This window comes from Bubalus bubalis, chromosome 8 (genome assembly GCF_019923935.1).
Source record: "Bubalus bubalis isolate 160015118507 breed Murrah chromosome 8, NDDB_SH_1, whole genome shotgun sequence".
NCBI lineage: Eukaryota > Metazoa > Chordata > Mammalia > Artiodactyla > Bovidae > Bubalus > Bubalus bubalis.
In genome coordinates this window covers 65285831-65299969 of record NC_059164.1, presented here as the reverse complement: position 1 = coordinate 65299969, position 14139 = coordinate 65285831, and the positions used below count along the sequence as shown (strand labels likewise).

Below are 14139 nucleotides of genomic sequence, written 5' to 3'. Positions count from 1 at the left end.
CCCAAAAAGCATATTCTCCACACAGCAAAGTCCTTGACAAGTCTGAGGTTGTTCGTTTCATTTTTCGCAGCCTCATTTACAGAGGACTTAATCATGTGGCCAGTTGACAGATCACCTTTGATGATAAATCACCGTGCAATTTTTGGCACACATGTCAAAAAGAGTTCAGAGAATTGGGTGACATCTATTATACTTATCTGTGTGAAAGTCTTCTCAGCATGTAGAGCTATAAAAATGGAAGAAAATAAAGAGGCTGGGTCCTGATGCATCCACAGATTCACAAATAATTTCTTATTTGTTTCACTAAGATGTGTTTTCAACATTTTCCTTTCTAGGTTCAGCAATTACTTATAAAAAATTTTAGACATCTATATTGTTTTAATCACTTGTACATTATATTTTATGTCAAAAATCAGTTGTAATAACTCAACCCAGACTTTTTAAAAAAAAAAAACCCTTAGAATATTTTGTCATAGGAAGTTATTTCAATTCTAATTTCTAAATATTTATTTGTGGCAGAGAAGTATGATAAGGTGAGAAATAAACTTTCAACCATAAAAAATGCTGCATTACTAAGAAATTCTGTAGGGAGAATGGGATGAAAGTACAAGTTCCAAGAGAAAAGGAACACCCTAAAATTTCCAGCTGTTAAGGAAGAGCAGGTTGCATTTTTTTTAAATAGATGAGAGTATTAAATCACCACTGTTTGGATTTTATATGATGTATTGTAAAGCATTGTGGCAGTTTTATTTTAAAATGTAAATATTTACCAAATGCAAGAAATCACATCCTTCACAAGTTTTAAAATTTATGTGAAAAATATTAGATGCCAACTTAAAAATGTGCAAGATGAGATACATAATTTTAAAAATATGGGGTGGGGGGCGGTATACCAAGAGCAAAAGCTCTTTCAAACCCCTGCCTGATGGCTCTCCCTGCCCTTTGACTCCCACCCTTTCCTGGAGGGAAGGGCAGATGGAGGACAAGATGGAGCCAGCCCTGGTTATTACCCATGGAGACTGCAGGGGCCAGCTCTACCTCCCTCGAGGCTTCAGAACAGGAAACAGGAACAGACCGCAGCCTGCTGGGGTGCACCTCTCCTTCATGCAGAATTAAACTGCCTTTGCATTAGCGGAAGGGCAGACACTGGCCTGGTGAACGTAAGGGACAGACCGCAGGCATTGGTGGAGAGGGGGAACCGGCCCCAGGCCAGGGCGAGAGTCTCTGCAAATAAGGGTGGACCCGGCCCACCGTCCTTGGCCCACAGCACCCCTTCCCCTGAGGGGAGGCTGCGTTTCCACAAAGGCATGGTTTATTTCTCAGATAGCACAGATGTTTCTGAATGGGAGACTGAAGCCCAGCCTCAGGTGGGGGCTGAGGGATTAGTTCCAGTCACCAAAGTCGAACTTTGGTTTCTGTTCTTTCTACCCTCCTCCTTCTCCCAACCCCCCCCTCCCCCACAGGCTTCTCCTCTCCATTTTGTCCTGTACTACCTATCAGGTTGGTCTAAGAGTATGTGCCGTCCTGGCAGCATCTTCCTCCTCACCTGCCCCTCCCCCAGGCTCTGAATCTGTGGACCAGGATGAGAAGAGGCCCCTCAGGAAAGGGGGCAGCATATCCTTCTAAGAGCCCGAGGGGCAGGAGGATGGGGTCAGGGGTGGGGGGTAGGTGAGGCTTCTCTAGGTTGAGAGTCCCTGGGATGAAGCCAGTGGAATTCATCTCTTCAGCTGCTGTGCCTCCGTCCAGCTGTAGGGGGCGCCACTGAACACAGAGGCAGAAGGCTTGGAGGGGCCAGCCATCACCCTGCTGCTGGTGGGAAGACCCTTAGCTGTGAGTGGGGGCAGAGGAGTCCCTTGTCTGTCATGAAAGCCCTTCCTGGCTCTGGGCCTCAGGTCTTCATCTTATAACAGGGTGACAGTAAGGATCCAGCCAGAGGCTCGTGTGGGCAATGCCTGAAGATCTGTGACCTGCTCGTCTCTGGGGGTTCCTGTGACTTCTCAGCTCGGCTCCCTCTCGCACTGAGACTTGGGGCCCTGCTGGCCCTGGTTCCTGAGACCCCCTTGTGCTTCCCTTCTCTCTGCCCCCACCAGGGCCTGCATGGCTGGAAGAACCCAGAGAAAGGTGCTGGAGGAAAATGGGGATGCTGTCCTGGTGGTCAAGTGATGGGCGAGATGAGGCCACTCAGAGGTCATACAGCGGCCGTCTGCTTAATGCTGTGGAAGCTGATCCGCGTGGGCGATGTGGGGATGGACATGGCCCGGGCCACGGGGACTCGGAGGGAGTGGTGGTCCTGCCAGCGGTGCCACCTCTTCCTCACAGCTGAGCGTACCTGCAGGGGAGGGGAAGGACGATCCTGAGGCCCCAGCCAGTCCTCTCCCTTGCCCCCTGCCTCTTGCTGGGCCGTCAGGGGAGGCTGAGGTGGCCCACCTGACTGCCACCCTCACACCCAGAGATGGGCTGGTTCCAAAAGCAGGGTCCTTCTCACGTCCTCTGCAGCCCTGATCTTCTCTATGCCCCTGCAAGATATGCCCTGCTTACCCCAGCATGCAGCTGAGATGCAGCACTACTCATTTCAAGCCCTGACTGTCGCTGGTGCCACTCTGTTCTCATCTGCATTGCAATGGAAGAATTTTCTGCAAAATGGATCATGTCCCCCACATGCTGGCCTGCCACATGGCTAAACAGAATAAATGCTCTGCAAGCATTCACTGTTTGCTTGCTTTAGAGGCTCCTTCTCTCCCTGCCCTTTAGCAGCCCACCCTGGTCTCCACTGTGGACTCTCCTCCCTGGGGTCTGCTTTAACTGACCGAGACCCCAGCATGCAGACCCCACTATCACCCTGTGCACGGGCAGCTGAAGGCGCCCCAGGATGCCACTAAAATTCCTCTGGGGTGTGTGGAAACTCTCGAGCCCTGGGAGGGTGTCTGCTTTCTGCCCCAGCACCCACGATGGGTCCTTACCCACCACGGGCCTGAGTGAGCCTCTCTCCTGCAAGTCTGCTCTGCTAGGATTCCAGGCTTTGTAAAGTTCACCAGGTTTCGCTGGAGCCTGGCTCTCTGAAACCACCTGGAGGCCTGTTGTCCCTCAAGCAGTAGGGAGATGGAAGGGTGCGCTGCTGTCTTTCTGCTCCCTGGACCATAAAAGCCTGAATGCACAGCTCACATCCTGAGCGCATCTCAGGATGCGCTCTCCTGTCATCACCCATGTTCTGGCGTCCCTCTCCCATGAGCCCCTGCGGCCTGGGTGGCTGCCCACTCAGCTTTCCGGGTGCATTGTGGAGAGCTGGTGTATTGTTTCTGCCTGCAGAGTTGACCTTCTAAACTGGTTGGAGTCCCTGAGACAGGATTCCTGTTTCCCCAGAGTTGAGTGGTTTCTCTGGCCCTCCCTTTTCCAGAGTCAGGGACTCCCCTCAAATTGCCCTGGAGTGGGGTCTGAGGACCTCAGAGCCCATGCCTCCCTGGAACGGGCGTCATACCTCTCCATTGAAGAAGCAGTAGAAGACAGACACAAAGAAACCCTGGGAAGGAAGAGGGAGAGGTCAGTGGCCTGCTGGGGGAGCCGCTCTGCCTGCTGGGGTGGGGGTTGGAGCAGGGATGGGGTGGCTGGGCAACACTCTGACTTGGGCCCCCAGAGGCTCAGAGCTGGGTGGGCACCCCCATCACGGAGCAGGTTTACTGGGGTTCACAGGGTGTCTTAAGTCCTTGGAGCAGGGGGCTGGGGCCTGCAGTAGGCGCAGGCAAGGGTGACCCTGATCCAGTCTGGGATGGTCCCACCTGAACCTGGGTGTGCACACACTTGTACTTCAGTGTGTATGAAGTGAACCCCATGGGCACCAGCCCCACTGAAGTGCTCTATGAGGGCAGGGGTGCCTGAGCATGCCAGGTCAGGGAGGCTCACTGCGGCCCCATCCCACCATGCGACCCACCTGGAACGACTGCAGGAAGGAGTTGAAATAGATGAACACGATCTGCGACAGCTCGTCCTCCCCAGGGTTGATGAAGAAGAGCATGTAGGTGATGCCCAGAAGGGGCAGGAGAACCACGGTGGCCTTCACCGCCTTCCTGGGGGCAGAGGGGGAAAAGGTGACAAGACCCATCTGAACCCACACTGCAGGTGGGTCCTCACTGGCTGGTGTTTCTTCTGGGAGCCTGAGTGAGGCCCCCAGGTGAAACTCAGAGGGTCCTGCCCAGCGGCAGGGGATGCCCCAGATGGCCTCCTCATTCCTTCCCTGCTGAGCATCGAGGCACCCATCACTTACCTGTACTGGATCGTCTCTGATGTGGTGGATGCTCGTAACTTTGTCATTAAGATCCTGACAATGTTGAACAGAAATATAAAGTTGATCTGGAGGGAGAAGGGCAGGGAGGGGAAAAGGAAGAGCCATGAGGTGGGGACGAGATGAGAGCCTTCTCCCCTGCAGCCCCCTGAAAATCCATGTCCCATGCACACTCCCGTTCCACCTGTTACCCCAGCACCTGCGTGGGGTCCCAAGGCCTCTGCTCCTCCCTTCTAAGGGCAGGCAGGTACGTCATTTGCTCAGTCCCCTGTCACCTGAGGGTTCCAAAGCCTGCTTCTCCACCCCCAGGCCCGAGGGAGGAAACACTGACTTGGAGGGAGTGAACAAGTTCACCCCTTCCTAAGGCACAACTCCTCAGAGTCCCCAAGTCCGTGCCCTCCCCAGGGATGCCAGAGGAACCCAGGGCCCTGCTTGGCCCTCCGCCCACACTCCTCTGCTGCAGGGCCCCCACGTGTCAGCTGAGGGGCTCCTGGAGGTCCCCTGGACAGAGGATGGCCCTGCCCTGGGGGAGCAGATCCGGCCAGATGGAGCAATTATTAACTCAGTTGCTGGGAGGAGTGATTAATCTCTCACCATTCATTTTTTAGAGGAAAACACTAAAATATTCACAGACACCTCTGAGGCCATGGGGATGAACAGGCTCCTGGGCTGACTCCGAGGCTCCTAGAAGGGCCTCATTTATCTTCATTCTGAGCCTTCTCTTAGCATCGGAGCCCGCCACACCCAGCCTCTCCCCAGGACCTGCCCATGTGGCCGCAGCTTCAGGCTGTGTGTGGTCTCTGTGGGTGTGCAAGTGTCGGCGTGCCTGTGTGCTGCCCTCTCAACGTTCCATGTGGGTCTGTGCCCTGTGCTGGCATGTTTGCCTGGGAGTGTGCTCACGTGTGAGTGTGTATCTGGGGATACGGACATGCCTGTGTCTCTCTTCATCCAGCTCCAAGTACAAGTAGACAAGAAAGTCAGCACTGTAGGCCTGACACCCCAGGAATCTCCCCCAGGAAAGAGGGAGATACATATTAGCCCAGGGGTGTCTGCTGGGTCATGTGTGTACACACATCTGAGTATGTGCGCACACACACACACACCCCCCTCCTGTCCCGGGCCTGAGACTCTGTCATTTCTGAAGTCTCCTAAGTTCTGGACCCCAGACAGGGAGTTTGGGGACATAGACATTCCTGTGGCCTCTGGATCACCCCTAAGCTTGAGGATGCTCCAGGGGCCTGGGGTGGGGGTGGGGGGTCCCTCCTCAGTCACGGCCTGCTGCTCTTGAACTGCAGTGGCACAGCCTGGTGAACCCAGGGTGAGGGGTGGTGGAAGCTTTCAGCCAGGGCTGCCATGGCCTAATGCACCCTGCTTCCTCTTGAGGCTCATCTAAGCTGTAGCTCCTGGGTTTCTGGTATATTCTCCTGGATCATGAGGTCACTTTGACACATAGGTAGATCCTAATTTTCTCATACAAGTGATACAAAACACTTGACCTTTTCTGATTCTTCCTAACTTCTCTGAAAATAGAGGTTACTGGAATCAAAATATATTCTCATTTCTTCCATATTTCCCTACATTTTAAACCTTATTCACTAATAGTCCATAAACCCCTTAACCAATTCAATTATCCACTCATTTTTATCCATCATTCCTTTAATCCATCCATCCAAATATTACTCGACCACCTACCCACTTATTTAAAGTGTGACATTCATCTACCCATCCATCCAACCACCCATCCATCCATCTAAGTATCTATTCAACATTTCATTCATCAATTTATCTACCCTCTCACTCACTTAACAGATAACATATACAGATTCACTAACCACCTACCACCCCACCATCTACCCAATAAGCAGTTGCTGAGCACCTTTGAGTTACAAGGCCCCTTCTGTGAGGCAAGAGCAGAACAGGGGCTGCTGCAGAGGGTCTGGGAGACAAGGCCTTATCCCCTCTCCTCACACCAGGCAGGAGCTGGTGACACTGTTCCCACCCCATCTCAGCCTAGTCTGTGCAGCCCCAAAGTCACTCTTTCCTTTTGAGCTTGGCTCCCAGCCTCCCCATTTACAACATCTTCTCCACCTCATTTAACTGCAGGCACCTTCCTCCCTTCCCCAGGGAGGAACTGACACCGCCCTCCCCACCACTTCCCAAACCTTCCCTGTCTGCACATGTGCAGAGGCAGGCGGGGAGGGAGGAGGCCTGACATCTCTTCCTTCTTGGCTTCAGACATGATTCCTCCTGTCCTTTAAACCCAGGCCTGGAGAGGAAGCCACAGCCCTTGGGAGTGTCCTCTGCATCCCTTCAGCTCTGGGTATTCGGGTGCTGCCATCACATCTCTGCTCCCTCTTCGCACCTCTCCCAGCCTCAGCTTCTTGTCATGCACATTCACTGGCTCAAGCAACATAGCCAGCCTGCTAGTCTTGCCTGGATCCATAGCGTCTCAGAGGCCTAGGTCCTGAGTCCAACTACATGCAGGGCCCTGTCTGGGCCATGGAGAAAGGCCAGATGACTCACATCCCTGACCACAAGGCTGCTGGACACACCAAGTTCTTCAACTAGAGTATGCACATCAAAGGTGCTTATTCCAAATACAGATCCTGGACCTACTCCAGAGATTTCCAGTGGCAGATGAGGGCCCTGGAACCTGCATTTGGGACAGGGGAAGCTGAGATGCTGCAGGGCAAGACACCATCCATGGAACAAAGAGCCGAGTCTTTCGCCAGACAGACCTCACGTGCCATCCACTGTTCACCTGTAGCTGCAGGGGGCAGTTTCCAGGTTTGGGCTTTCTCTGGTGCCAGGGGAGGTAGCTCAGCCAGAAAACAGAGAGGGGCCTGGAAATGAGGGGATTCCAGGTCCCCAGGGCATCCTCCACTGATGGGACATGAAGCGTGTGGGTAAGTAACCTGGCTTCCCAACTGAGGGTCAGTTCTGAGACTCTTCCACTTGTTGCCCTGGGGAAGCCTGCTCATCACTTCACCTCTGTTGGTTTCCTTCCTTGTCTTCTGCTTTCACTCTCATTCTACTTCCGGGGACCACCTCCCCCATGAACACACTTGGCTCTAATTTCAGCTATTCCAACTAGAATCTGCGTGGCCTTGGGCAAATTGCTTAATTAACCTTTTTGAGCTTCTGCTTCCTTGCTGGTCTAGCAGGGATTGCCACTGAGCCTGTCTGGGAAGGTCCACTCACGTTCAAATACTCACGGAGAGCACTGAGCTTGTGCTTTTCCCACGCCGACAACAGCCTCCTGCAAACCCAACCAAGCCAACTCACTTCCCAGAACCCAGAAACAAACACGGGTCTCTCAGACAGTAGTGAGCTGCCAGGGGACAGCAGCAGTGGGAGGGGCACCAAGCTCGCATTCAATGGAAGGGACAGCAGGAAGTGGTGGGTGACCCACCCCTTAGGTCTCAGCTCAGTTAGCTATGAGTGGTAACCCTGTATACTCATTTCATCTCTCAGGTTCTTCATCTGTGAAACGGGGGCATTATCTCCACCTCCAGGCTTCAAGGATGTGAGGACCGGAAATGAAGATAGAGCTTCTGGAAGGGTTGAACACTTAGAACCTGGAAGCCCTGTCCATGCACATAGCAGAGTGTGGGCTGGGTCCACAGGGAAAGACAAGCACAGGGCCCTCGGTGAGGGTGGAACCAAAGGAGGGGGCGTGGACAGGAGGTGGGAATCGGGTCTTGGCATTGGGCCTTCCTAGCTTCCCTGGTAGCTCAGAAGGTAAAGAATCTGCCTGCTAATGCAGGAGACCCGGGTTCTTTCCCTGGGTCAGGAAGATTCCCCTGGAGAAGGGCGTAGCAACCCAGCCCAGTATTCTTGCTTGGAGAATTCCACGGGCAGAGGAGACTGGCAGGCCACAGTACATGGGGCGGCAAAGAGTCTGACATGACTGAGTGACTAACATACACACACACACACACACACACACACTGGGCCTTCCCAGCCCATCCCCCTTCTCTGTGCATTTCCTCACTGCTGTCCAGCATCTTTGCAGAGGGGGCTCGCGCCCCACCCAGGTCAGCCTTCCTTGGCTGGTTCTCAGGCTCATCAGAAGCCTTCTCCCTCCAGAATGGGCTCTCGGCTGCTGGTGGGGAAGGGATGGGTCTCATGGGGTTTCCATTTACACTGTGGAGGGGGTGGGGATCAGTGACTCATTGCAGCTGGGAATCCAAGGACAATGATCCCCCCAACTGACTGCTGACAATGAATGGCTTCCATTTCTGGAATGAATGGAGCCCTGATGGTAGAGTTTCAGGCAGTGGGTAAAAAACCTTCTTAGTCATATATATCAAGGACACTCCAAAGAAGGGGTCAAATGAATCCTGGAGGAAGTTACAAAAGGGTGAAGAGTAAGGAGATAAAAAGAGATAAACAGTCATTGTCTCTAAGGTAGACCAAAGAAACCCCCATTAGGCACCTGCTGTAAGCAAGAGGGGCATGGCCATTCCCTCTCAAGCTTCCCACAGGGAGCCAGTGGCCCTTTAAGGAAGCTGGTACATACAGGAGCCTGAAATTACCAAACCTGAAATAAGTCTTATGTAAATGCCAATTTCTTATGGGGCTCTTTTGTATGTTTCTTTTTTTTTTAATGTATGATATAAAATGGGTTCATTTTTTTTGCAGAATGCAGCCTCTACTTAAACTCTACCTTAATTAAAGCTCACTGTGGTTTAGAGACATGGCGGCAATTATACCTTAGATGTGAATACTTTTGGCAAAGGGCGGGGAGCTGGGTAAGGAACAATTGCTCATTATGCTCTGCTTCATTCGGTCCCACTGCTCCAGGCTGGGGGCGGTGGGCTGAGCCCTGGAGGAGATCTCTGCGGGTGGAGGGAGAGGTAGGTCTGGGCTGAATCGAATCCTGCAGACCCTTCTCTTGTCACCAGTTGCCCCCTCTCCCCCGGCCTGGCTGTCTCGACATTGAACCTGGCAAGGGGATGTCAGATGTCAGAGGCACTAGAAATCTGCCAGTCAGACCCACTCTCTGTCCAGAGAAAGAACCCAAGGGCCAGAGAGGGGAAGGGGGCTGCATCAGGGTGTAGAGTGTTGGAAAAGAGAGGACGGAGTGCCAAGCAATGTGGTACTGTGCACAGAGTGTGTGTGGGGGCGGGGGGAGCGGCTGCTCCAGGCCACGTCCTTCCCCAGCATCTCTGTGGTGGGTCCTCTGCAGTCCTCCGGGTGCCCAGCCCCATCCCAGTTCCCACTGAGGACCTACCAGGAGCACAAGGATGATGGGGCCCTGGTAGATGTAGTCCACCAGGTCTCCGGGCTCCTTGCCAAACCAGCACCTGCAAAGATGGGGTGGCTCTAAGTGGCCTGTTGAACCAGAGCCTGGGACCACTGCAGCCTTGGAGCCAGGGCCTTCTGGCTTGATCCTTTCTGAGACCCCATCTTCATGGCTGCTCCTCCCCCTAAAGCCTGGGTGGACAGCCCCAGACCCACTGACCTCCTTGGCTCACTCCTGAGCTGCCTTTTGCCCTACGTGGAGGGTCTGGTCTCCTCAGGTAGACTGAGGGAGGGTCTGGGTCTCCTTCTCCTCACTCCTCCACCCCCATCCCAGACTGCTGGGCCCAGGGCTAGACCCACAAGAGACTCATGAAGGGAGAGCTGGGTTCCCCCTCGCTGGCCCAAAGCCCAGCTGCCTGTACCACCTGTTCCCGCATTGCTTGGAACACGCCGCTCCCGTGCCAGGCACTTAGCCACACAAAGCCGCAGGTGTGGAAGCGGGAGCCTTCTCCCAGTGGATCCCCGGCCTCAGGCACTCAGGGGAGGAAGCCTGCTTCTACGCTGGTTGGTTATTCTCTGGGGATGCCAGGAGTGGAGAAGCTTCAGGGTCTGGGCAGGGTTAGCCCAGGACCCAGTCTGGCTGTCAGCAACTCTTAGTGGACCGCAGACAGGGCCCTGCAGACTTCAGGAGGTTATGTCCTCCACAACCCTCGAGGCCACCCAGCGCACACTGCCTAGGTGTGTGCGCTCACTGCTGGCCTCCTAGCACAGGGACTTGTTTCTTTGCTTAAATGCCCCCATGACGGGAAGCTCACTACCTCTCAAGGCAGCCCTCTCACTCTTGGGCAGCTTTTATTGCTAGGAGCCTGGAACCTACCCCATTCCTGCCCCCGCCCCTAAATCTCATCTGTTCTCTCCAGCCTTGGAGACTGCTAGAAGATCTGAACATAGAGACTGACGTTCCTTGTCCTCTCTTCTCTCAGCTGGTGGCTCCCAGCTTCCCCGCCATTCCTTGGCTGACCTATTGCCACTATCTGTGCTGAGGCTATTTCAAAGTCTCTGGTGCAGAGGGCCCCAGTGTGGAACACTGCACCCCAGGCAGAGACTGGGATGCAGAGTAAAACAAGTGTCCACTGGCCTGACCCGGGGCACCTGTGAGTGGCTCAATGCCACAATCTTGGATGTGCTCTGGCCTGAAACCTGGGAGTCCTTGGCCTCCTCCATATGGCTCAAGCCAGGCTTGCCACACCCAAATCCAGGAGGAGGCCTTACGAAAGGCCAAGGGGGTCATGCATTGGACACCTAAAAGAACCATGATTCCTAACTCAGTTCCACAAAGTTGACTTGACACTATCACATGAGTACCTCTGGGTGCTGGGGAAAGTTTTTCAATTTTAAAACAATGGAAAAGTGAATCTGTCCTGGCATGGCTGCAGTTCCTACCTGCTCATGGCTGGCCAGTCCTACTTACTGTTCATTCTCGTAGTAGAGCTTGCCAATGGCCCAGGCAATGACGATGGGGCAGGGGACGCCTGAAAGAAGGACAGATACAGCTGCAGAGGACAGAGAGATGGTCAGGAGACCCTTGTGTAGAGCACAGAGTCGGGAACCACAAAGGGCTAGGACATTGTTTCCAATCATTCAACTGCAGGTCATCTAGGACCTTGGGGGGCCCTGTTCCTAGACCCCTGCCCCACCCCTCCCCCACTCTCAGCTATCCCCTCCAAGCAGGTCAGAGAGATGAGAGGACAGTGTGATTTTCTGAGATTTTTTGATAGAGAAGTGGAGCTGGCCAGCTTCTCTTTTGAGGCGAGAGACAAAGGTCTTTGGATCGGCCATTCCAAGCAAGAAGAGGAGGACCATTTGTGGACTGTCCTCTTGGAGGGACTATTTGCTTCTCCCTCGTCTACATGGAGGAGAGCTCCTGCCTCCTCAGACTGTCCTGGGGATGGTAGATGGCAATGTGGTCCCGTCCTTGGACCCAAGATGAAAGGAGGTGACCCTGTCAGCAGAATCCTCTCCCCACTAGACCCTGCAGGGCCCCTGGGACCCTCACACCATCCAATGAAGAGGAAGAGCCACTTGCGCAGGCGCTCGGTGGAGTAGGTCATGACAATGGCCGTGTGCAGGTAGCAGCCCTCTACGAACATCCAGAAGAAGTTTGTCACTACGAAGTAGTTGAAGACGGTGGTGATGCAGCGGCACCAGACCTGCACGGGGCAGGTGGTAGTCAGCAGGCGCCCGGAGCCAAGCCCCCAGGTGCATGGCTTGCGTGCTGACAGAGGGGAGTCATTCAGCAGGCACCTGGAGCCAAGGCCCCCGGCGCACAGCTCACGTGCTGACAGAGGAGAGTCATTTGCGTTAGGTCACGGACCCGGAATTAAACACTCTCGAATCTCATTTGGGGAAACTTCATCCTTCATCATTCCTCTTTCAGTTTTTCAGATTAAGGGGCCAGGCTCCCCTGGAACCACGGTGTCTGACTTCTCCCTGGTGATTTCTTATCTCCTTTTTCATAAAAGAAAGTGGGAGTCTGGCTCTGAGCTTTCTGCAGGGAGAGGCTAGACCTGAACAGCACTGCTGTGTATCACTGTCATTTTCTCCAGCATGTGTGTTGGGTTCAGGAGCTCAGTAATGTACGACTCTCTGAGACCCCATAGACTGTAGCCTGCCAGGCTCCTTTGTGCATGGGATTTTACCAGCAAGGATACTGGAGTGGGTTGTCATTTCCTCCTCCGGGGGATATTCCTGACCCAGGGATCGATTGAACCCATGTCTCTTGCCTCGGCAGGTGGATTCTTTACCACTGAGCCACCTAGCAAGCCTATTTTCTCGAGGATTACCTTCAATTCACAGCAAATCAGCCTGGTTTCCATTTAGGGATGGACAATGAAATTTCATGCAGAAAAAAATTAGTGAGTCAATTAAAAGAAAACTGCTATTGAAATAGTACAGGGTCTGTGAAGGTGAGCCACAGCTCTGGAGGTGATAGTCCCAGATTCCCGGGTTTAGGAAATTCTGGGCTTAGCATGATCGCAACTGTCTCTGGAATGGAGAAGGAAATGGCAACCCACTCCAGTGTTCTTGCCTGGAAAATCCCAGGAGGGAGAGCCTCGTAGGGGGAGCCTCGTAGGCTGCCGTCTATAGGGTCGCACACAGTCGGACACAACTGAAGCGACTTAGCAGCAGCAACAGCAGCAGCAGCTGTCTCTGGAGGGAGACTCGCTATTGCTGGGGCCTCTGGCAAGTGGCCTAACCTCTCTGAACCTCACTGCATTGTAGAGGAAAAGATAACGCCATCTTACAGGCTGGTTCCAGGAGATGGAGGTGGCAAAGGCAGGCACCACGAAATGAATGCCGTTGCCACGTGCCTTCTCGGTTGAGGGGAATTTGTCCTTGTCCCTCTGAGCAGTTACTACCAGTCCCTCAGAGGACAAGCCTGCCCAGAGCCACCATGGGCCACGGCCCAGACCTCTTCTCAATGGACCCTACCCGGCCATCTTTCCTGGGGATTTGTCCCCAGGGCACCCTCAGAGCTGAGAACGTGGGCAGTGGGGGTCAGAGGAGCTCTGTCATGGGAAGCGGACTGTGGACGGCTCAGCCCCTCTCTGTCAGGCTCTAATAGCCTTGGCTGTCAGAGCATCAGCTGAGCTAATCTCAGCCTCTGTGGCTTCCCCCCATGATCCCAGTCCTGATCTTGGGCTCCATGTGGCCGTCTGTCTTCTCTGTTCTGAGAAAGTCCTGCTGAGGAGGGACTCCAAAGATCCTCTCCTCCAAATCCTGCTTTCCCCCCCAAGTTAACAATGCCTTGTCAATACAAGCCAACAGTGGGCTGCAAGACACCCCAAACTGACTGAATTCCATTGATGCTGAGGCAAGTCTCGACGAGGGGCCAAGTCAAAAGGCAAACTGGGCTGGATGTGTGCTCAGGACTAGCTATCCAAAGACAATGTATTGAGCAGTCTCTAATAGTGGACAAAAGAGCTCTGTGCATGGCTCCATTCTAGGCTCTGGTTTCACAACCTGGACACAGTACAACAGCGGTTGACACAAATCCAGGGTGGGCAGCTAACGTGCTGTTCTGCTCAATGTCCTGATGGCCCAGCTGCAGAGGCATCATAACAGTGTAATCTAACCTTTCTGAGCCTCGGTTTCCATGTCTGGAAAATTCCATGTAGGAAAATTCCTACAACTCTCTAATTGGAATCAAGTGAGCTAAAGCTCAATAGAGGTTAATTTCAGCCCCCTTTCCTCTAAGGGACCTTCGGGAGGTGCTGAATGTACGAGACAGGGAGTGGAACAGGATAAACCAAAGTCTGGTGTCTGGTCTGAGCTGCTTTCAAGACCCCATCTGGAGCCCCATTCCCCCACCCCAGGCTCTGGAGGGACAATGATGTGGTAGAGGTGAGCTCAGGTTCAGGTCTGCATTTGAAGATGGGGTGAGAGAGGTGGGAGCCCCCCGAGCCCCCCAGGCCCAGCCCAAACCTCCACCCACGACCTCATTGCTCTCGTGCACTTCGTGGTCGATGAGCTGCAGCAGGAACCACATGACATTCCGCAGGATAAAGGTGGTGATGAGATTCCAGTGAATCACGTTCCGCAGACAGCGAATGCTC

The 14139-nt window shown here is 53.7% G+C and overlaps 1 protein-coding gene across 2 annotated transcripts in view; it reads right to left on the bottom strand.

Annotated features, from left to right (window-relative positions):
• Positions 1–711: 711 nt before the first annotated feature.
• CRHR2 (corticotropin releasing hormone receptor 2) overlaps positions 712–14139 on the bottom strand; it is a 45148-nt gene continuing 31720 nt past the window's right edge. For both annotated transcript variants that reach the window (XM_025291234.3, XM_025291237.3), the window contains 8 exons: positions 14022–14139; positions 11580–11733; positions 10995–11055; positions 9513–9585; positions 4259–4344; positions 3926–4061; positions 3476–3517; positions 712–2329 (listed from right to left, as the gene is read on the bottom strand). In XM_025291234.3, coding sequence (XP_025147019.3) covers positions 2189–2329; positions 3476–3517; positions 3926–4061; positions 4259–4344; positions 9513–9585; positions 10995–11055; positions 11580–11733; positions 14022–14139 — 811 coding nt within the window. In that variant the 3' untranslated portion in view covers positions 712–2188. The remainder of the gene's footprint in view (positions 2330–3475; positions 3518–3925; positions 4062–4258; positions 4345–9512; positions 9586–10994; positions 11056–11579; positions 11734–14021) is intronic.